The following is a 22,421-nucleotide window of genomic DNA, read 5'->3' on the forward strand; positions in this document are numbered from 1 at the left end:
TGAGTTGTGAAACTTACCCAATTCTTGCGAGCACATATGCGTTAATGGTGATAATTTTCTGATAGGCCGCCATACAAATTGCGGCTTAACCGCTTCGCAGCTTAAAATCTAGATTCGAGGGAACATGGATGTGCGGAAGCCTTCACTTCAACATGAATGCCAAGATTCATGATCATGAATCTAAGCGATCGATCGCCTAGTCTGTGACGCAACATTACTTCCTCACTTGCGTGAACCAGATGGCCGCTGGAGAACATTTTCGAGCTATTTAATAAGCTGCTTGGCTGCCTAGGCGATGAGCTGCAGTTACGCTTCGGTCATCTTGCTCAAAGTTGCAAATTTTGATCAATTGCTGTGCAATGGCAGATTTATTTTGCGTACCTCATTCTGATTGCACAGCCATTTAGGGAGCTTAGGTTTGACTACCCCCGTCAAATGGGGAACATACGTCTCTGCACCCGAGTATACACACTGCACTTTTCATTGACGTAACCGTGGTCACCATCTTTAGGTACCAGCTGGTCGAGATGCTGTGTGAACTCTATCCGAGCACGCAGAGCAAGAAACGGTGACATCAGGTTAGTCGCGGCCCGGTGCCCCCTTATATTCCTTTGTGTTATTCATTGGCGTGGCTGGTGAACGGAAGATCACATGGAATGAATGACAGTGTGTCGTAGCCGCATGTTGGGCTACCCAGCGCAGGGAACCCATCTGTGATGTCTCGTGAAAACTATGTTGGGCTACCCAGCGCAGGGAACCCATCTGTGATGTCTCGTGAAAACTATGTGTTAGGTCAATTTACCTAGTCATGCGTCTTATTGTTGATTTTGAAGAATACAGACAGCAATGTGCGAGACACCTGTTATCATGCGAACTTTCCGAGCGCGTTTTTGGTTATTGACTTTTGTAAGTACGCAGCGGTGAACTGAGCCGGCGAACAGACGCATTAGGCTTATGCGCACATGACTGGTGCACTGTGGTGAAAGTTGCGAATACTTAACCCAGTTGAACTGATGGTACTCTCGTTACCATTTGGATTAGCCTAGCAGCAGGTGAGAACTACTACAGTAGACTCCCAGTAAACAGAACCTTAAGGGGCTGGGAAAATATGTTTCATTTAACAGGAGTTTCATTTACTGAAAGGCGAACATGGATGCAGAATACAAGCCCGAAACCAAGCATTGCAGAGGCAATAGTTCCATTCAAGCAGTAGTTCCGTTTAACAGATTTGCATTTAGTGAGAGTCTACTGTATACGTCATGTGCGAGTGAAGCGATTGTAGATTTGGATGGCACGCGCAGGGAGAGTATCAGCGATAAGTTGGTGTTGATATATGCTGTAATTTGTACCAAGCATAGTGATGCTGTAGCACGGGTAGTATGCTGGGACAGTTGCTGGGCAATTGTAGAGGACAGTGTTATATAGGTCTTTTTACAGACGGCTCCTTGGGAACTTTACCTAAGACACATGTGGGTGCCACCATCTTGAGCTGATAAGTAGACGTTTTCTTGTTTCTGCCTATTGCGATGTGTAGGCCATAAAACATCATGTGCACCAACCCAACCATTTTCATGAGTATGCATCTACCGCAACACGGTTCGTTTAGTTGTTAAAGAAAACACAAAAGTTAACAGCCCAACATTCTGGCACTGAAACCCCTCCGTGAAATATCGCAATGTTCATGTGTGTGCATCTCCGGAGACGCGCGTACATGAAGGCTCCCTCAACGTTGCCCCGCCGCGGTGGTCTAGTGGCTAAGGTACTCGGCTGCTGATCCGCAGGTCGCGGGATCGAATCCCGGCTGCGGCGGCTGCATTTCCGATGGAGGCGGAAATGTTGTAGGCCCGTGTGCTCAGATTTGGGCGCACGTTAAAGAACCCCAGGTGGTCGAAATTTCCGGAGCCCTCCACTACGGCGTCTCTCATAATCATATGGTGGTTTTGGGACGTTAAACCCCACATATCATCATCCCTAAACGTTCATAGACTGTAGCGCCGCCTAGCAGAATTCAGGAGCGTCCTCTCGAGGATAATAAGTAGGCAGACGCCGCCCTTGTTCGTCGAACACAAACCATCAGTAAATATACCGGACCGTTCGTGACGCGATAAATCTTATTTGTTACTGCGAGACGCGAAGTTTTCGGGAAAATATTTGGCAACTCGCATGTTCGGTTATAGCCTGCAATCATAGAGTTGATATACAGACTCATATTAACTCTACCCCCTGTATTCACAAACGCTCCTCGACTCGACTTTCAGCCTTCACTTGACAGAGTTGAGCACTCCGCCACCGCTCGGATGAAGATGACGCTGCGTTACTCAAGAATCGCAGCAGATTATCGCTGATATGTGTGGGGTCTCGCCGGCGAGGCGAACGAGCGCCTCGCCACGCCACGCTCTTGGAGTGAACGGACACAGTTGACGCGGTCGGTACAAAGCACACAACATACATACATTTATTAACTAATTTAGACGACGATATCGTCCGCCGAATGTTACATCACTTTTAATTAACAGGCTACCATACAAACAACATAACGCAGGGACACACTAAACACACAATAACATGATAAACACACACTAACACACCCAACACTAGCACATACCGAAGGCGGCGTCGCCAACGCCTGACCTTCCACGTGGGACCCCGGCGCGAAGCCCGCGGTGCCGAGAACCGGGGGGGCCCACGCGACAGACAACCGTTCGCGGCAGCCGCCACGCGCAGAAGAGACTCGCTTAACGCTCGCCCACCACCAAGGCCCGCCTTCCGCCAGGGGCCACCGCCGGCGCTACCACTCTACCAACAGTGGTACTTAAAGCGAACACAACGCCATCTATCGCCTGGCGGTGGTCACCACCAAAATAAAGCCTTGGGGCGAGACACGTGCGCCACGCGGCGCAGACAACTTTACAGGGGGGGGGTGTCAGCACCCCCACATATGCAATGACTTGCCGTGCCTAGAGACTGCGCTCCCATCGGCTTTCTCAGGTGAAGGTGAAGCGTTGAGTGAAGGGACGTTCTAGAATACGGGGGTATGTCATATACCTGTAATGTAATATACCTGCAAGAATACTTTAGGTGAGCGAACGCCGGGACTATCCGGTGCCTGATAGTGTTCTACTTCACAAGGAGCCCGAGAGATGGCGCTACAAACTTTGCACCGGCTTCCCTCCTCCCTCTTGGTTTAGGAAAGCCCTGTACGTGGGAAAGTAACGGCGCTCATTGATCGGGATTCGCTCGCAGGATTTCAAGCTGGACGGTTGTGCCCTCGCGATCTCCGCCGTCAGCGTAGCTACCGCCGACTGGTTCGCCCTCCGCGGTCTCCTGACGCCGTGCAGCTCTCGCATTGTGGCGCCCCGCCCTTGGACTGCTTCGACCGGATCCCCACTTTCCTATCTCCATCTTTTTTCTCTCGTTTGGCTGTCTTCTTCTCCGTCTATTTTCCTTCTATTCTTTTTATCCCTCCTTCCCCCCACCCCTATAAGGCACTGCGCCGTGTCGCCTGAAGGCAGACAGAAATTAGGTGCCTTTTCCCTCTTCATTCTAACCACTACCACCACCACCATTTATCGTCGCTACAACACCCTCGCCGCACTGTCAACCTCCTCTGTTATCACCCCCGCTTTCGCGGCGTCACTTTATGCGTGTCACATATTTTGTTTGTTGCGCGATAACCGCGTTTTCTCATATTTGGAAACCGTCGCCTTTTTGTGTCGGGTGTGCTTTGCGGAATTTGCCAGCAGCCCGCCACGGTCCCCAGTCCGGCGAGCCATCTATCGGCATACCGCAAACGAGAACGTAATCGGACCCTCCCCGCCAAGCGTTCGCTTCACGGCGTTCACTCACCTAATATTCTTGCACCGTGGGAGGAAGGAAAGTAGCCCGCAGAGTACACATATCAGCTTCGCGAGATTTTCTGCAGCCACGTTGGATAGTTAAATGTTATCGCGTCTAACCTTTGCAGTTCGAAGTCGCCTTGTTTTACGTGTGGATAGCATTCGTCACTGTTTTTGTAGTGCGTGGATCCTATAAAATTCATTGTACGTGGAAAGTAGTGCCACAGAACACCTACATTCTACCATGGTAGTGCAGGCTCGTGATTTGTTCTTCCAAACCATGTTCGAAACCTTGGCCAACGCTGTGCCGCTTGATTTTTACGTTCGTTGATAGATGGCAGCACACTGCAAGCGATTCGCTTTTTGCCGGGTGTCTGAGCGAATTGCTCTCCGCGCCCAGATAAACGTTGTGAGGGACGCGTTGTCAGTGCTATCAAAGTCGTTCGGCGGCGAGAATGAAATTCGGTTTCATTGAACCCGCCGTTCGGCGGGCTCAATGAAACTGTCTCGACGTTGAGGATTTTTCACTGGATCTAGAACGCACCGAGAGTGACAGCGACGATGAACTATCAACTGTGAACTCACGAGCAGCGAGTTGCACTCCACGTCCCCTCGTAAGTTGATGTTTTTTCTCGCTTGTAAGTCACTTTGATTGTATTTACTGTATAATAACCTTCAGCGAGCTCAATATAAAAGCGTAGTTTTTCTTGTGCATTGCGTGTGGCCTAATTGCAGTGGATATTACGGAACGCCGCATGCCGCCAACACACTCGAGCTCCACCAGCGAAGTGAAATGGTTAGAGCAATGAAACGCGCAGTTACGACAGCAGTCCACGCCTCTCTGCTAACTTCTGCCGCACTTTACCGGTACCACCCGAACGACGTTGTCAAAGAATTTTCGCAATTTTGACGTTGCGAAAAGCGTATGTATTCGTTTCGATACCCTTGTTGCGATCGCGTTGATGGAACCTGCAACATCAGAGTGCAGTAAATTGCGCACTTTAGTCTGGCCATAGATGTGGCACAAGTGCTACTTAATGGGAAGTTAGGTGCTCTTGTTCCGTTGAAGAACAACTCCATGGTGCTTACAGCTCAAGTATTGACGAGGACGTAATATGGTTGCAAGCCATCACTACGGTGAACGTTCCGATCCCGTGCAGCCGCGATGGCCCTCGCTGCTCGCAAGTCCGTCAGACAGGCTTGGCACAAATGATCCCGGAGTGCCGCTCAGTTCCCACGTCAATTCGAGTTCGCGCTGCTTTCTGTAGCACGCGCAGGATTACGCAGGGCGTCTTTGATACACAGTAGATCAGCTGACACCATTCAGCTGACACCAGAAGAAATCAGCTGACACCATAAAGTTGAGGTTCCGTCACAGGTCGTCGAGTGCCGCCACGCTTACCGTTTGAGCCACTCAGAAAGTCTGTCGTCACCTTGTGTTGGCAGTTCTGACCACAGTGGGTATGACCAGAATCACGTGGTCAGAACCTAAAATATGGCTGAAAACGATATGGCTGAATTTGACAGCGTCCGGAACGGTTTGGCCACTTGCTGCGACCACATATAAAAGCAGGGTTACCAGCCCTGTCCATTTCTAGTGGCAGACGTCATGATAACCGGCTCGAGAGTCATGCGAACTGATTACGAAGCCCATAAAAAGGGGAATGATATGTGAAAATGACTTGAAAAATCTCTGCCGATGTGACCTCACGAAGGTGTATATTTTACTTATCCGACTGTTTTCGCCAATGGCCGTTGGCTTGCTGCACGCAGTCGCCACGCTGTCATCACTGTATATCGGTTGCTCGCAGATAGGAATGGCCACGTAAAATGGCAGACAGGGGCATTCGTAGCAGCGTGAAAGAGGCGGACCGCGAGATAAATCGCTCTACCTAATGAAGCCGACTGATTTTGGTCGACAATATATTGATGAGTGCTTGAGAATATCCCCCCGCAGCTACAATGGTGTGTGCGCCGTGGCCATACTACGCTCGTGCCGCTCAGTGATCACCTTCTGCTGAGTGGCGTTGGTAATAACAAAACGGATGCTTGGGCTATAGTTGGTGATTTGAAACCAACGTATACTTGCACAGCGCAGCAGTGTCAGGAAAGAGCGCCGAAAGCGCACCTTTTGGGGCGTACTGCTGCTTGGCTATCGCAGTGGGGGACCTCGACGCTTCACAAGACTCCACAGCGGGGGCGAAATTTTTGGGATATTTTCAATTTAGCTTATATATGCAACACGTGCACATACATATAAACTCACGCATGAACATACATAAAGTATGGTTGACCCCCCCCTCCCACACACACAAACACACACGAAAAAAGTTCGACAAAACCCACGTACCTTGAGAATCGGCGCAATGCGAAACGTGGGGAGGGAGGGAAACTGTGTTGTATATTTTTTTTATTGAGCGATATGTTGCGCTGGCACCAAGTAGCGTAAGGCTATAGGTCACAGCAGAGCTGGTGAACACGCATAGCTGGTACTGGCTTGGCTAGGCGTTTGCCTTCTCACCTCCCTCTTTCCAACCCGTTGTTGTGCTGTACCATGCACGCCTATGGTATGATGCCTATGCTTGCTGCCTTTTCTTCTTTTTTCTGTCTGTTGATTTCTGTTTGTTTCTTTCTCTTTCTCACTCCGTCTGTCTTCGTATCTCGTTTTTTTCTTTTTATTTCTCAACTTGTTTTTTCTCTCTTTCTTCCTATGCTTTGTTTCCCTCTGTCCACTTCTTTCACTCCTCCTTACCCTCGATTCTTTTTCGCAACCTCTTGCTATTCTATAGTATAGCATATGGGGCTATATGTAAAGTGTGTGTACGCCAGGATTGGAAAGCCAGGTGATAAACCAGACTAACATCTCCGGTGATTTTACTAAATAGTTATATCTCTCTCTGTAGCGTGCCAAGATAGCCGAGTATACATATATAATTAACATGCTCGCCTTCGAATTGTGGGTACGTGAGTCAGAATCTCGCCTCGCCAAGAATTTCTGTCTATCTCTCTCTTTTTTTCATCTCTGAACTCGTTCTGGCGCCAATCGGAGCATTCCCCGCAGCAGAAAGCGGCGCTCGTGTTTTGGGAGAAATGCAGGAGAGGAATGAGGAGAGCGCGAGCATGATGGTGACACCCGGCGAACCTGCGACCATAACAGTTCTGCTGTGGAGATTTCCGGCTGCGTTACTGCACCACTAGCGGCATAGCCAGGGTTGGCCCAACAGGACCGTGCCCTGCCCCCCTCCTCCTCTCTCTCTCTCTCGGGAAAATTTCTTTTCCTGTGGTACAGAGCACAAAATGACACTCAACCGCACTTATCTGTCCTGACTCCATGTATCAAGGACGTGTACCCTGCCCAGGGGCGCAGCCAGAATTTTTTTTCTTTGGGGGGGGGGAGGGGGGGTTAATTAATGCTTTATGTATGTTCATCCGTACGTTTGTATGTGTACGTGCACATATGCGCAAACCAAATTAAAACTTTTCGGGGGGTTTTAATTCCACCTTTGATTATATGCGCCGACTACCCAAACAGGCGTCTTCCATTATTTTAGGTTATGGCAAATAAATCTATTGCTACGAACAATTGGTTATTAGGACCGAATTTTAATGATTGTGAACATTTTTTCCTATGGCAGCCTGGGAGAGCCCTTCCCGAAAATTCTTTTGTTTTGCCTGCACAAGCACACGCAAGAACATACATTAAAAATGACAGAACCCCCGCCCGAAAAAAAAAATCACAGCATATCTACAGGGTGAATGATGATGAGTGGGCGGCCCCGCCGCGGTGGTCTAGTGGCTAAGGTACTCGGCTGCTGACCCGCAGGTCGCGGGATCGAATCCCGGCTGCGGCGACTGCATTTCCGATGGAGGCGGAAATGTTGTAGGCCCGTGTGCTCAGATTTGGGTGCACGTTAAAGAACCCCAGGTGGTAGAAATTTCCGGAGCCCTCCACTACGGCGTCTCTCATAATCATATGGTGGTCCAGAGACGTTAAACCCTACATATCAATCAATGATGAGTGGGCGAAGCTCCGAAGGGAATCGTCGGTAAACCGTGAATTTTTCGTGTAATTCTCCCAGTCGATCATCATTTAAAGACGTAAGAAACACTGTGTGTGATTGCCGTGCCGCTTGGGCCTCCCGCTCTCGTACGGCAGGGATCTTGGTAGCGGTGTCGCGCCGGTTCACGGTACGCCAACAGCGAACGAATTTTATTACAACGATCTCCCTAGCATATATGTCACCGCACTAAATCGAACGATTGCCTTCCACCAATGACACGCGCCATATGTGACATCATTCCTATTATAACATCTCGCATCTTTCATTATCAACTACAGGTACCGCCATTTAGTTTTATAACATCTCGCATCTATTCATCAACTACAAGTAACGCCATCTAGTGAACGTTCTAAGTACCGCCATCTAGTTTTATAACATCTCGCATTACCTACCGCCATCTAGTGAACACTGCAAGAAATAAACTAGAGCTGGTTCAGCCTGGCTATTGACTACTACTACTACAGCTACATATCTCAGAGGATGTACAGACCCACGCCTTAAGGAGCTTCACCCCTAAAAAAAAAATTGTCGCACCTTGCAATGAGTCGCGCAAGGCTGGGTCACGGCAGAACTGTTGCGAACCTTGCTGCAATCCCTGGCCTGGCTAGGCTCTTATTTCCTCACCTGTCTCTTTTAGCCCCTTATGACTCGCATTCTCCTTCGCCAATGACGAGCAAGAAGTAAGAACTTCGATCCCGCTGAAACTTTCATCTATTGGTTCAAATGCGCATTTTGTGTAATTCTGTAAACAATACCCAGTTTAATTTTACCGCATATATCATGATAAATTTTTCCGTTCATTTACCATTACAATATACATTCCACCTACCATATTAATAACGCGCTCGAGCCCAGAATCTACCCGTAAATTCCTGCTGTATATTCTCTGTTATGTCATGCCACAACAGAGCGTCACAGTGACACCAGAAACTTTGAAATAATCCAGTCAGTGCGCGTCAGAAACATTTTGAATGTATTATTTATTTATTATTGATGGATGTGAAGTGATGTGTGCGAGTGACTCGCAATAAATTAAGAGTTTGGTGATCGTGAGTTTCTGTACATTGCACACGCAACCATTTTGCAGCACAGAGGAACGTAGTAGACCGAAACGGGGTGCGCGCACACATTCTTCCAAAGAAGTTGTCGAAGAAATACTGCGGCATTGACCACTGCTCGCTGCGTGTCTTAGCTGTACCGAGAGCGTCCGGTGCGCCGTGGGCTCACGCAGTAACTTCGCATATCACTGGACTGTCCGGTATGGGCCACTCGGCCCACTTGATGTGGATGATATAGTATCCCGGCTCGATGACTTTGTACGTGACTGTATACTTGTCCTGGCCGCAGTAGGTGACCGAAACACTTGTGACGGAGTCGGCGTTGGGACCGAGCACACTGGCCGAGAGGGGTCCCTTCCCGGCGTCCTTCGTGGAGACCTGCAAATATAGAACGGCGACGATATAAATACACGCGCTGACAGCCGTTTTCGGGAATAGTAGCAATATCGATTCCTGCAGCCGAGCGCGTGCACCCGGTACAGGTTTGTTTCGGTTCGCATTTGGAAATCGTGCTGTATCCACTCGACGGAGAAGCGTCACTCGCGATCCCTTTCTCCGTTTCCATTTTATTGCGGTAGCAGTTATATGCACATTCCCGGCGGGTTTTTGACGTCATATACCGCCAACACCCCGACTGGCTTAAGCGTGAGCTGATACAACGCGGGGCATTTCCTGGTGCTGAGTACGTAACCTCGGTGTGCACAGTCCTGCGCACCACACTTAGTTCCAGAGTTTTGCTTTTATTTTGTGAACACTTTCCACGACTCTACCGACACGCCTTCGATTGGCAAGCGCTTTTTCAGTAGATAAAGCTAAACATCGTAAAACACAGATTGAAGTGCTGATGCGCCCGGGCAACTTATCAATATTCCGTCGTTAGTTGCTGTGAGACCATCGACGTCACGTCATGGCTGCAGATAGTCGGGACTAACGTAGTATACTGAGTGAATAATTACGTACGTTGGAGCGCGCTTAAACCTGTATTTAAGCACTGAATCGTCGCACGCATTTTCGCGATTCCACTGCCAGGAAAACGACACGAACCTGGAAGTGGTTTTCGGCGCCGACCTGTCCGAAGTAGAGCTGTGCGCCGGAAGCCATGCACTTGTCGGGTCGAGAAGTAGGCTCGGCGAACAGCGCGTCGTCTCGCTCTCTGAAGTTGTAGTAGAGGCCACCCACCGCATCGCTCGAAGACTTGACAAGCTCGAACGAGGCGTAGGAGTCCAGGATCAGGGAACAGTCGTGCAACGCGTCGTCAATGAATTCGGAACCATCCTCGCACGAAGAACAGTCGCAACTGCCTTCTTCGGATTCTACATCGTCTTCTTCGGAAACGTCTTCATCCGACCGACGTCTTGCTGCCATCGTAGGACGCTTCCTCGGCTGACGTGCTCGGTCGGCTCCCTCGGTGCCGCGGCTGCACCCCTCTTCTTCGGTGCTGCAGTAGCCCAACCAAAAGTCGTACGAATACCTCTGGGAAGACTCGCGTTGTCGTAGGCCGTTGTTGCGAGAGTTACATAGAGGGGCGTCTCGCTTTCGAATGGAGACTAGAGTCGGGCTGACTGGTCTCATCGCGGAATGTGCAGTGCTGCTACCGGTGCTGTTGATGCCGCAACGTACGGCAGAACTTCCCTCGACGGAGCCGCACTCGACCAGTGATCTATCCAGATCAGTCGGTGGACGACGCGTGTTGCTGTGGTGATCCCCGGGAAATCGAAGGGTGTCCGGGGTGTTGCATCTGCGCTGCCGCTGCGTCTTGTTGGACAGCGCTTGATCACTTGATCCGGTCGTCCCTGCGCAAGTGAAGCAAGCAACGCATCGGTAAGTCGGAGCCAGTAATTTTTTTTCCATACCCCAAAGCGGTAATAGAATCCATGCTGCAACCTTGCCTAATGAACGCATGGGCGCGCTGAAGTATAGGCGACAGCGCCTTATATGGTCGTAACTTTCGAGATAAGTACTATGACATTCAAACTGTGCGATTAATCAGCTTCACTTGTCATGTAGTTTGTAAGGCTATCGGTCATATGCAGCACTGTGATACTTCGAGGTTATTCTCCCCTTCAGTTGGTTGGTATACGTTTTCTGTTGCTATATCACAAAGTGGGCGAGTTATATTTGAGTGTATATTCGGCTCACTATTGGGAATTCGATAAGATGGCAACAAAACAGAACAGTATATAGAAAGCAAGTTGACCCGTCGTTATAGCAACGACAATCATATGCCATTTATTTGTGTCTACCCGACTGAGGTGCTCACAATGTTTGATTCTCGCTCAGACGGGTTCGTTTTCATTCGGCATTGAATATTTTACATAGATGCTTCCTAATAATCAATGTAGGTTGTTGTGACTACTACACATAGGCAGATCAGCGCAGCTAGGTGCCTCAGTATACTGTTGTTACGTACGTATTGCGCTACAAGCGCTTATTTAGCGCCTCCTATTCGAACACGTGTGAAGGTCTTGCTAGAGGGTTGCGACACACTACTGCGGACGTCAGACAGGCCCCAGTGACATCAGTGGTGCAGGAGGTCTGCGTAAGTACGCACGAGCATAAGCGGTTCAGTCGCGAGGAACGTCATTAACGTGATCAAAAGCGATCGCGCTCGATGTGCTGAAAACGTCTGGAGGGCACTTCCTCAATTATTACGAAGGGATTGTAGTATTCCTTCTCGAGCCTCGTGCTGGCGGTATTCGTCACATTGACAACTTCAGGGACGCCGCTCATAACAGCGCATCCAGGCAAGGTAATCAGTGGGTGCGTCATCGCCCGATGTTGTCATATGGAGAACATTGAGCCATTTGCTGCTGTCATTGCCACATCACGAAGGGCCATGTATGCACGAGTCCTGCATATGCGTACGCGCCCAAGTGATCCAACCACTACGTGTAATCTTTCCCACTAATTCGCCCAGTTGTAGCGATTGCGTCGAAGAAACATACACAGTAAGCTACGTGCCTTCATTATGAGACAAAATACAAACTAATCACCGAGTAACGAACTTTGATCACGCTAACCATGCTCTTCGGGCAAACGCTTAATGCCATAATGCAAGGCTCCTTTACAACCACTTTGACAGAGTATATAGTTATCCAACAGGTACGTCTGTATACTTAATCCAATTAACATAACAAAACAATTAACAGAGCTCAACAATACAACCAACCTGACAGAACAGAACTATCACAGGACAGAATAACAAACGTACCTTGCCAGGAAGTGGCGGACAATCACACAGCTATGGGCGGTAAGCGACGTTGTGGTCTCATTTGTCTTCTCTTCTTGACTTAGATAAATGCACAGTCCCGGTCAATGATGCGGGAGTTCTCTCTGCCTAGCGAACACAGACGAAAAGACACCGAGACGACAGTTACAACGTTGGCACAAGAAAACTTCAGTACCAGCACATAGAACACACAAGTACACGAACATTATGTCACTGCACATTGCACCGTGGGACAACAGAGTCAACATGACGACGATGGCGACCTATCTATCCCCCGCGTACCTTTGTCCTCTGACGACTGACCGCTGGACCCAACGCCACTGTCCACAGATGCCTGACGACGCGCGGCTTGCGGAAGAATAGCGTCTTTGACTAAATCCGGCTCGTTCTCCTTACTGGAAGCTGCAACCTGTGTTACTCTGAACCTTCTGTCGCCATGTCGACCGTTGCTGGCATCGCCGCGTAGGCTGACCTGCTCAGGGCTACCGCACGGGCTCAGGCTATGCCGATGTTCCCACACTTTGACCATGTCCCTCACCGACAAGAACTCATCACGATCGCCAGACGAGGTAAAGGTGTGCGTAGTGCTGCTTGTCTGTATTGTCTTCTTGAAGTTTTCAGTGAAGAATTGCTTCAGCTTGACTGTGTCCATGTATAACTCGTCTAGTTTCGACAACGGAGCTTGCTGAGACGACGACACGTCGTACTGCGATAAGTGCCTCTGTATGTGAGACTGCTGCGGAAACGCACTTTCGAGTGATCTCGCTCGTTCGAGAACAGACATCCGGCTAAGTCTTTCCGAGGGAACGGGACGGCTCCCGAAGGCAGACTCATCAGACTGCTGCTGACTAGGCTCGGGGACATCGTCTGCTTCGACAACGTTGTATTCACACGAAGGCGGGGTGTCGAGATTGTCCGCGACATCTGCCGATTCCGACGGCTCCAACTGATCGGACGGTGGCCTGTCGCTCTCTTCTGATATGATTGATAAGGTCCTTTCCAGCTGCTTGTGGCCTGTGCAGTCCGGAAGGTCGTCGCTCAGCACAGGTGACTCAGCTCCTACGAAAGTTACATCGCCGGCTTCGCTCAATGAGGACAAATGTGCGGCCGTCTGTAGCTCGTGTGATGTCTCAGTGTAGGATACCGCTGTCTCTTGATGCAACATGTCGCTCACAAAGAGTGCACGCGCAGCACTGCTTCCTCCGCTTGAAGAGTTTAACGTTGCGGAAGAAAGCTCGTCCAACTCACAGACTTCGGAAAATGTGCTCGGGGAAGTCCTTCCACAGGGAGACACCCTCCCGCTAGGAGTAATTGTCCCAGTCGGCGATACTCTTCCACTCGGTGTGATTGTTCCGCTCGGGGACACTGTCCCACACGGAGATGCTCTTCCACTCGGCGAAACGTTCGGGGATGCTTTTCCGCCGAGTGCACCTGGACAACGCCGTTCGGCTGAAGCATCGCCGGCAACCTCCGGAGTGCGCTCTTCTTCACTGGCAGGCGGACTACACGAGGAGACGACGATCGCCGGCATAGCGAGCTTAGAAGGAACTTGCTTAGAGCGCTCCCACAGGGACTTGCTCCCGTAGTCCACACCGCTGTATGTGTCGGGAGATGACTCCGGACTGCTCACTGGCGAAAAGAAAGGCTTGACTACTCGCGTACCGTCGGCTGACGTAATAGTGCGCTTCTCTCGTCCCGAGCTATAGTCCCCTCCATTCTGCCTGAACACGTTGGACGACAAGGACCGCAGGACTTCGAAGAGTTTGTCCTTGTCGTCTCCTTCGACCACGATGTCCTGGCCGTTGACGTTGACTATTCTACGGAGGACGCGGCGCCTTTTGATCCTTCCTTTAAGCTGCGCTGCTGAGGTTGGGCTTGCAGGAGCGGGGTACTCTTTGTCGGAGCTCTGCGAATCAGCCGAGTCCTGCCGCTGGAGGAGCAAGTCGTCCGTGTAGTCGGCAGAGTCATCCACGTTCACCGTGAACGGACTTCCGGCTAGGTGCTGTCCGTGCCAGATGATGCTCAGCTGGTGCTTGCCTTTTAGCAGGGGCGTGTACTTGACGGCTACCATACCAGGCTGGATGTCGTACTCTATCAGGATTTTCTTGTCGTCCTGACCAGCTCCATCGGGCGCACACTTGTCGGCTTCTCGGCTGCTTGCGGTGACCTTACGTCGGGGTGATTTGTTAGTGATGATTTCCTTGCAGACTGTGTTGTCGGGTCCGCGAATCTCGACAACGATGCAGAAGTTGTTCGTGGACTTCGTGAACACGTTGAAGCTGGCCTTGCGTCCCCTCACAGCCAGGATGAGGCCCATGCCCTTGGCGAAGCAATTCTTCCGTGCCACCAGGCTGCTAGAGTCGTCACCACCGTCATTTTTTATGGAGGGTCGCTTCCCCAGAGCCTGCTGCAGCTGAGCCTTGGCGGAGATCACCTTCAGCCGAGAAACAATGGCTCGCACAGCCTTTTCGATGCTCGGACTGCCTTCAGCAAGCTCCTCCGCGGTGATTTCCTGTCAAGAGTAGAGAAACATATTCCATGAGCAAGTGCGAAACAGTTTAGGCGTGATCAAATTTGGCATCTTAGGGTATACGAACTAAGGGCTTAATTTAACACTGTCAATTCATACAGCTCATTTAAAAACAAGTCACAATCCTGTACAAAGTGTTCCGGGAAGACAGTAGTATACTTACAAGTAGCTTTGGTTTATAAGCCGTCTATGTGAAATAGCTCGCACGCCTCAAAGGCACATGCTGGTGTTGCTGAATCTTTCTGGCTTCATTACGCTTGCCACTGTCGCGACAAGACTCGGGAAATTCTGTTTACAGATACGTACAGCAAAACGGATGTAAACATCACACCGGCTCCAAGCGTATTGCGATACGCATCTTGAGCAACCGAGTGACTCTAGCGGAAGGCTTGTCTAAAGGGGGAGTTCAACAGTATTGCTTTGTTAATCGAGCAGCCGTAAGTGCGGCCTGCCCTCTGAAGGCCATGCAGTCTATAGTGATGACAGCTCACCGGTCTAATGGGTGTGTGCTTCTCCAGGAGAAAGAAGGCCAGCTGTGCGTTGCTGAGGGAGTTGTCTGCGTTGAGCAGGTCGTAGCGAGGACACGAACCCGGGTACATGGAATCGAGCAGCGCGCACAGCAGGATGCCGTCCTTCCAGCCCGATGAGAAGTTGTCCGGCACGGGGTAATTTTTGACGCGGCTCCTGACCCAGTCGAGGAGCGTCTTCTTCTCGTGGTAGCCCACAAATATAGCTGCCGAAAAATAGACCACACAGGCAAATTAAAAACTTTGCGTTAAAAATTAAATTGAAAAATTAAAAACGAGCAATGCTGCAGTGCTAACTCTATAGCTCCATCTTGATGCCACCAATCGACTGTTTTTTTTTACTTTAGCTGCGACTATGCCGAAATTTGTTGACGACGCAATCACATGCACATCCATTCAGATCTTGCGCTTTCGGCAGCTGAAAGGTGTTGGATATCACAAATAACCCGAGTATTTCATCGTTAACCTAGCGTGATTACATTCGTAAGCCAGTGCGCAGACTTTCTAGCGCACTTGGGCGTTTTTTGTGTTTTTTACTCAGTAAAATTGGTTAAACCTGCGTACGCTACACATCTCTGTGCGCTTTCAAGGTCGATGAGTGCGCCCAGCTGCACCCTTACCTCTGATTGTGCTCGCATTTAGTGCCACTTACAGCTTTATTACGGATTGGTGTCGGTACTGCCATTTCGGGGTCTAAACCTGCCGTTTCTTATACAAGAACACACTCTTTTAACAGTTCAGGCTGTCTTGTTCAAAGTAGTCGACACTTACAGCTGAGGATGTAGCAGAAGAACAGCTGCACTTTGTGCCACAGCGTGCTCGATCTCCAGGCGCTGGTCGGATGTAGAATGAAGTGGCCGAACCATAAGCACCATGCCGTCAGCCGACTCAGCGTCGTCTGCCGGTAGTTCTCCATCACGCTTAGTATGTCCGCTGCAGGCAAGAGAGAAGCGCATGTGAGGATATACCTTTTGTGAGCGCCATTACTGAGCGAACAAATACACATCACGTCGTCCTCCGACGAAGGCGACGAGTACGCACCAGGCGCCGGAATCGTACTCATACTTTATATCGCTCCTTATACCCTCGGTGCTGCTCGTTTACCTCGGCAAGGCCCGCGCGTTACCACCGAGTTACTTTCGGTTTACATCATGACCTTGAAGGCTGCCCTCGGATGCATGGCTTCTGGCAACCGAACACCCGCGCACGTCTTCCCTCACTTGGCACGCACTTTTTGAAAGCGCGTTTACTGAGTATATGCACCGAAAGGAATGTGCGAGATCAAGCAGGGAAGGTTGTGACCTCAAGCCTTTATTGACCACATGTCATTGGCCACATGTCTTTTTGTCTTAAACAAATGACCGCGCACTTTGAGGTTTAGTCCGACAGAGAAGTCATAGGACGAAGGTTCCTGTTGCACGAAAACATGCGCGAGCTCACTTGCTATGCACTTGAATTTACTGAGCGCATGTTCTTCGCGTATAAACCCGAGATGCCATCCCCCGCATTCGTATAAAAGGTTTAAATTGTCCGTGGCAAAGCTCTCAAGTTTGAGAAGCACGAAGTGCACTGCACCTTCTGAGCAGTCAGTTGTTTCACGTTCTTCATCTACAGCTTATTTTGAGGCAATCCTTTAAGTGTGACTTATCGGAGGCTTGACAAGTGATGCTGAGACCCATGCAGACTCTCTGCTTCGCAAAGCCTATTGGAAGTCGTGCGTGATGTGAATTTACAGCAGTATTCAAGTTCCGGTGATAAAAAAACTCGTCCCGGCCGCGTGTCCGGGATGTCGATTAGCTGCAGTTCTACATTGTTGTATTGGTAACAAACAAACGACTCGGGAGGTAGCGTAGATATATCGGAAATGCGTCCCATGTAGGCGCCGCTGACTAGCGCCACTCGAAGATCACATATACAAACGTACAAAGAACGCAATTAGTTGCGGTGCTCATCCGAAGATTGGGAACTCGGGATCAAATCCCGGGTGCGGCAGGCTCAGTTCGTTGGAAGCGAAATGATAGAAACCCGTGTACTTAGTTTTAGGTGCATGTTAAACACCGCATTAATGGCCAAAACTTTCGGAGCCTTCCACAACGGGGTTCCTCATAATATAGTAGTTTGCTGTCGTAGAATCCCAACAATTACATTTCAACAAACGCAACACCTTGACTTCAACTACGGAGCCCCGCTGTGGTGGTCTAGTGGCCGAGGTACTCGGCTGGTGACCCGCAGGTCGCGGGATCGAATCTCGGCTGCGGCGGCTGCATTCCCGATGGAGGCGAAACTGTTGTAGGCCCGTGTGCTCAGATTTGGGTGCACGTTAAAGAACCCCAGGTGGTCGAAATTTCCGAGCCCTCCACTACGGCGTCTCTCATAATCACACGGTGGTTTTGGGACGGTAAAACCCCACAAATCAATCAATTAATCGACTTGAACGACGGAAAAAGAAGACTTACGCTTGCGCATGCCGTGACGCACGTATATCACGAAGTGGATTTTACGCATGTTGGCTTCCTTGGGCATCGGTCGTCTTCGGCGCGTTCCCGCCCTGCTACGCACATCCACGAGAACACATGCGTCGATAAGGCCGCGACGCGCGGGGCAGTAGCCGGTTTCCGTACAACGGCGTGACAGCGCCGATCGCGCACACACAAACACAACCGGTCCACCGCGAGGTCGAGGTTGAACGCGAAAAGTCGCGCGCACTGCTGGCTGGCGTCCTCGACGGACCGACTGCATCTCGGATCGCCGCGCCGTTGCGTATAAGCGACGTCTGAGAAAGGGAGTTCGACGTAGAGGATTCTTCTCCTTTTTTTTTTTCACTTTCTCATAAACGTGTGCGCCGCGCGTTGTGTGTTTGTATGTGCGTACGAAGCCTCCGGTGACAAGCGGTGACGGAGCAGCTCCCGGGAAGTCCCAGCGGCGCGCGCCGGGAATTACTCGGCGAGAGCCAATACGTGCCGAGGGAATGCGCGTCCGCTTCGTTAAAACTCGACGGCGCGCCTTGTACGAGGAGGTATGCGTGTGTGTACAAAAAAAAAACTTGCACGCGTGCCCGACGTTTCCCTTTAAAACGAATCCGCGTTAATTGTGTTCCGTCGTTGGACTGAGCAACCACTTATTGCGCTCTGATTACGCAATCTTCCGAGCGGTTTCTGGAACCGTTAAATCAAGCGAAGCGCGCGTTTTGGCTGTCCTCCACTGGATACAGCCACTCGTCGCTCGGTTGACACGCAGACGGATGGCGCGTTCCGGATTGAAACGCTTCCGTCGAAAGCGTCGACAAGAACGGCATGTCCCAACCGTGTGCGACAAGCACGGCGTGTCGCCTATTATGGTAGGGACAATACGAAGACTATGACATATTGTCAAAGCTTGTCAGTTCCGTTGACAAGTCGAGTGCCATGCAACCCCTTGAGAAGATCAACGCTTTCTCACGTGCTCCGGGAATGATTCCTGAACGAACTTACACAACCTTGGCATCCATGTAGACAATGTAGACTAGTGTTTTAGCAGTTCAGGTTTGTCGAGCACGGTAATGCCGTCGTGCTTGGCACTCAGGTTTTCTCTAGATTTCTAGCCGCTCAAGTTGCTCATTGCGTACGGTAGGTGATGATATGGTAAATGTGGCTGATAACGGTCGCGCAGGTTCGAAGAAGGGAAATCCGACCTGCAGAGCACGACCGAACGGTCACTGCTAAAAGGTCTTGTTGCTTGTCTCTCTGTGATGAAGAATTGCCCCTATCGCGAAATGTGATATCTGCGCGAACGAAAACACGCAGTTGTGCTCCCCGTACTTTAGCGCTTACATCGCACCTCGCGCGCAGCCATGTCAAGCCGAGCCTTCGTGTACCTGACAGCTGTTCCCTTCACGGACTGTGCAACGAAAACAAACAACTCATTGCGAGTCTTTCTTGCGGGGCGCGCCTTGCGGAACGCTTTTTGCACGAGAGAAAAATACCCCGGTATGCCCAAGCAGCGTTCAAAACAACGCCGGCTTCGGAGGGAATGCGAGTATTTAAAGAGACACTAAAGTGAAACGGTTCATTGATTTAGGTTGATAATGTATACGTTGATAACTAGATAGTCGTTAATTTCATCGTCATAGGTTCATTACCAGAAAGTCAGTGTTTCTTTTTGAAATTTCGCGCTGAAAGCTCTGAAGGTGACACTTCGGATTTCATTTTTTTCCCCATCGTATTTTGGCGACATGAGCTTAGCGAGATTTTGTGAAACCTCGTATGCAATGTCTTTCGCCCTATCATGGAACTATGTGTTTCATTTTTACTCACTAAGAAATACGTTGGCTCCAGTGGATGCCGTCAAAAATTCATGACTTCACGGCTTTTGGTGTGGCCACTTCAAGGTGGCGCCGCCACCGGCATTTTCTGTTTGCGCGTGCTTTCGCATACCAAGTGTCTGCTCGCCGCAATCGTCGTGGTATTGGTATTGTGAAAAAACAATTTACTAATGTGAAAAAAAAGTTGCTCCTTTATGTTTTAGTATCCCTGTCAAAGCGTATGCTCCGTAGCGTCGTCTCACGAGCGGCGATAAACAATCGCCGCGAAGTGCGATCTTACTGCGCCGCCGGGGCCCCGTCTAGTGACCTTCGACACTTGGCACAGGCAAAGTGCTGATAGGCACGGAATGATTGCGCCGTAGAGAATGCACCGACGACTCGCGTCCCAAGGCAACAAACAGGGTGGGCAATGACTGCAGCCTCATGCGTCTCACGTGATTCGCCTTACAAGCGGGTAAAAACACATACACCACCGTATATATACACCCGTGAAGGCGGAGTTTATTAACGATCCACTTCAACGTCAAAGCGAGAAAGGTGGTCTGAAAGGATCTCTATAGAGCCTCGCTATGTACATTTGAGGTGCTTCTCATAGTATAACAAGCATGCTGGGAAGGGGTGTAACCAAATTATTGTTTTCGGTGGATGGTTAACGGCCCTTTTTATGTGTGGTAGTGCGTGCGTTTGTGTGTATGCGAAACAGAAAAAATGTCTAGCGGGGGGAAGGGGGCTCAATCTTTCCTACCTTTCGCCCGTGTTCCTGCCTATACGCCAGTTATGCGAGTGTTCGTAAAGTTCGGCAGTGAGACCTATAAATGACGTCGGCGAACTTATAACTACTCCTCGACGTGAAGTTATAACAACCACCGAATGAAGAATTCGAACCTCATGTTTGCGCCACTCTGTGCAGGTGAACACGAACACAACATGGCGTGCTGATGTGGGAAACAAACAAACAAACCAACAAACAAACAAACAAACAAACACTTTTCGGACAGGACACATAACCGCGTATGCCACGCCGGCAGCAACGACGTTAGTTGACGCATTGATACATGCAATTGTCGACACAACACATCCGTCTTCAGCATCTTCGTAGTCACCTAAGCCGGTTATTTACATTTACTTTCCACGTAATCTCCTTCCCCCCCTAGGTATCTGCGGTTCGCAGTATCAATTATCATTATGGACCATAGAGTGTCATCACGGTTAGACCCGTTAAGAGGAAGCCCGAAGGAACGGTACGAGCAAGGGCGTTTCGACGAAGCTATTTTGTACACAAGCTTCCTTTCTTCGAAGGGATTTAAATCGCGGGGAATCCATTAGAGGAGTCAAAGAATGCGACGATCCGGAGAATGCCGCGTGCGGGAAAAAAACAACCAGGAAAAGAAACACATGCCGGACGGCCCCTCCTCTGTTCGCCCGACGAGGCACATTGAGTGTATGCCGAGGTATTTCTCCCTCTCTCACAGGGACAATGGGGCCTCAGCCAGATAATACTGTAGCGAGGTCTATCAAGTCGGCACCGGTTTGTCTTTCAAACAAGCGCTCGCCGCTGGCGTGATAAGAAGGGCGATGTCTTCAAGGCCCGTTTTGTAAACCGAAGCACCATTCCGTGGCCTCAACCTCACAGCTTGTCGTCGTACTACGGGTTATGCCACTCTGAGCTGAAGGTCGCGTGATCGAATCCCGGCGGCGACGATTGCATTTATATGGCTGTAAAATACCATATCGGCTCGTGTGCTTAGATTCGGGTGGACGGGGAAGACCCCGCGCAGTAGAAATATCTGGAACCCACCACCATACGGCGTCTCTCATAATAATGGCGGGGTTTTGGGCTGTGAAACCCCAACACTAGTTATCATTACCTTGCCGTCGCGATTTAACGGCGTATCAAATCAGGATCAGAACCATAAATGATAAGAATCGGAACTCGTGAATCCAAATGGACACCAGGTAGGGAACGATCTTAACTTGGCAGTCACGTATCTGGTAAAACCTGACAGCGCTTCATTTCTCACTGAGAAAACAAACAGATAAACGAAAATTGCGCGTGGTGCTTACTTGAAAGAATGCTGCAGTTGAAGCCACTCGGGTTCACAAAGTAAATTTGCATATCTGAAATATTAAGTGTTTCGCAAGCTGTCATTAAAGGAAAAAAAATAATACGTTGTTTCGAGCTAGACACCTTAGTATCTTGTAAGCCGCGTGGGGTGAGGCATTAGTGCTAGGCTATAGCTCCCAAGTCGATCGAAGGAACACAATGACCACTGCATAACGAAACCTCTTTTCGCACGTTTGAATATCCCACTTTGCATGATGAGCCAGCACTTAGTGATAACGTCATGGCCGAGTAAATGCGATCCTGTAGTACCCCCGAGGTTCCAAAGCCCCCTTTTTGTTATATTACGTGTTTTATAAGTATACTATCGCTCGTTAGTGTAGCAGGGCTGATAACTCTTCAAATGCAGTTGCTTCTCCTGAAAACCACTGCAAAGAAATGCGGCATATTCTCTACTGCTGGCCCAAAGGTCGCTGGTTCCAATCGAGCCGCGGAGGTGGCGTTTCGATGGAGCTGAAACGCTATATGGAAGCCCGTGTGTTGTGCCATGTCAGTACATGTTAGAGGACACAGGATGGTCAAAATTTGCGGAGGTTTTCACTAAGGAGTGCATCATAATCCCGTCGTAGCTTTGACTCGTAAAACCACTCACATTATTATTATAAAGGTGGTGCAAACACTCAATTCAAAGTGTCACGAAAGTTGCTGCATTCAGCTAATGTTGGTCTCCTTCTCAAACCACGTAACCCGATTCAACAGTGAATATAACGCAAATGCACTCACCGAAAATACATATGATACGCCGGGTTTCGATACGA

The 22,421-nt window shown here is 49.9% G+C and overlaps 1 protein-coding gene across 8 annotated transcripts in view; it reads right to left on the reverse strand.

The window, feature by feature from the left end:
* Positions 1 to 8,858: 8,858 nt before the first annotated feature.
* LOC119171738 (uncharacterized) overlaps positions 8,859 to 22,421 on the reverse strand; it is a 93,460-nt gene continuing 79,897 nt past the window's right edge. For 7 of the 8 annotated variants that reach the window (XM_037422561.2, XM_037422558.2, XM_075892337.1 and 4 more), the window contains exons 2-6: positions 16,013 to 16,174; positions 15,206 to 15,447; positions 12,467 to 14,696; positions 10,000 to 10,748; positions 8,859 to 9,333 (exon numbers count right to left, since the gene is read on the reverse strand). In XM_037422561.2, the coding sequence (XP_037278458.2) occupies positions 9,121 to 9,333; positions 10,000 to 10,748; positions 12,467 to 14,696; positions 15,206 to 15,447; positions 16,013 to 16,157 (3,579 nt within the window). In that variant the 5' untranslated portion in view covers positions 16,158 to 16,174 and the 3' untranslated portion in view covers positions 8,859 to 9,120. Of the gene's footprint in view, positions 9,334 to 9,999; positions 10,749 to 12,466; positions 14,697 to 15,205; positions 15,448 to 16,012; positions 16,175 to 17,697; positions 17,984 to 22,421 lie in introns of those variants that run through there. The other variant, XM_037422559.2, reaches the window with a different exon arrangement.

This window comes from Rhipicephalus microplus, chromosome 4 (assembly GCF_043290135.1).
Source record: "Rhipicephalus microplus isolate Deutch F79 chromosome 4, USDA_Rmic, whole genome shotgun sequence".
NCBI classification, from domain to species: Eukaryota; Metazoa; Arthropoda; class Arachnida; order Ixodida; family Ixodidae; genus Rhipicephalus; species Rhipicephalus microplus.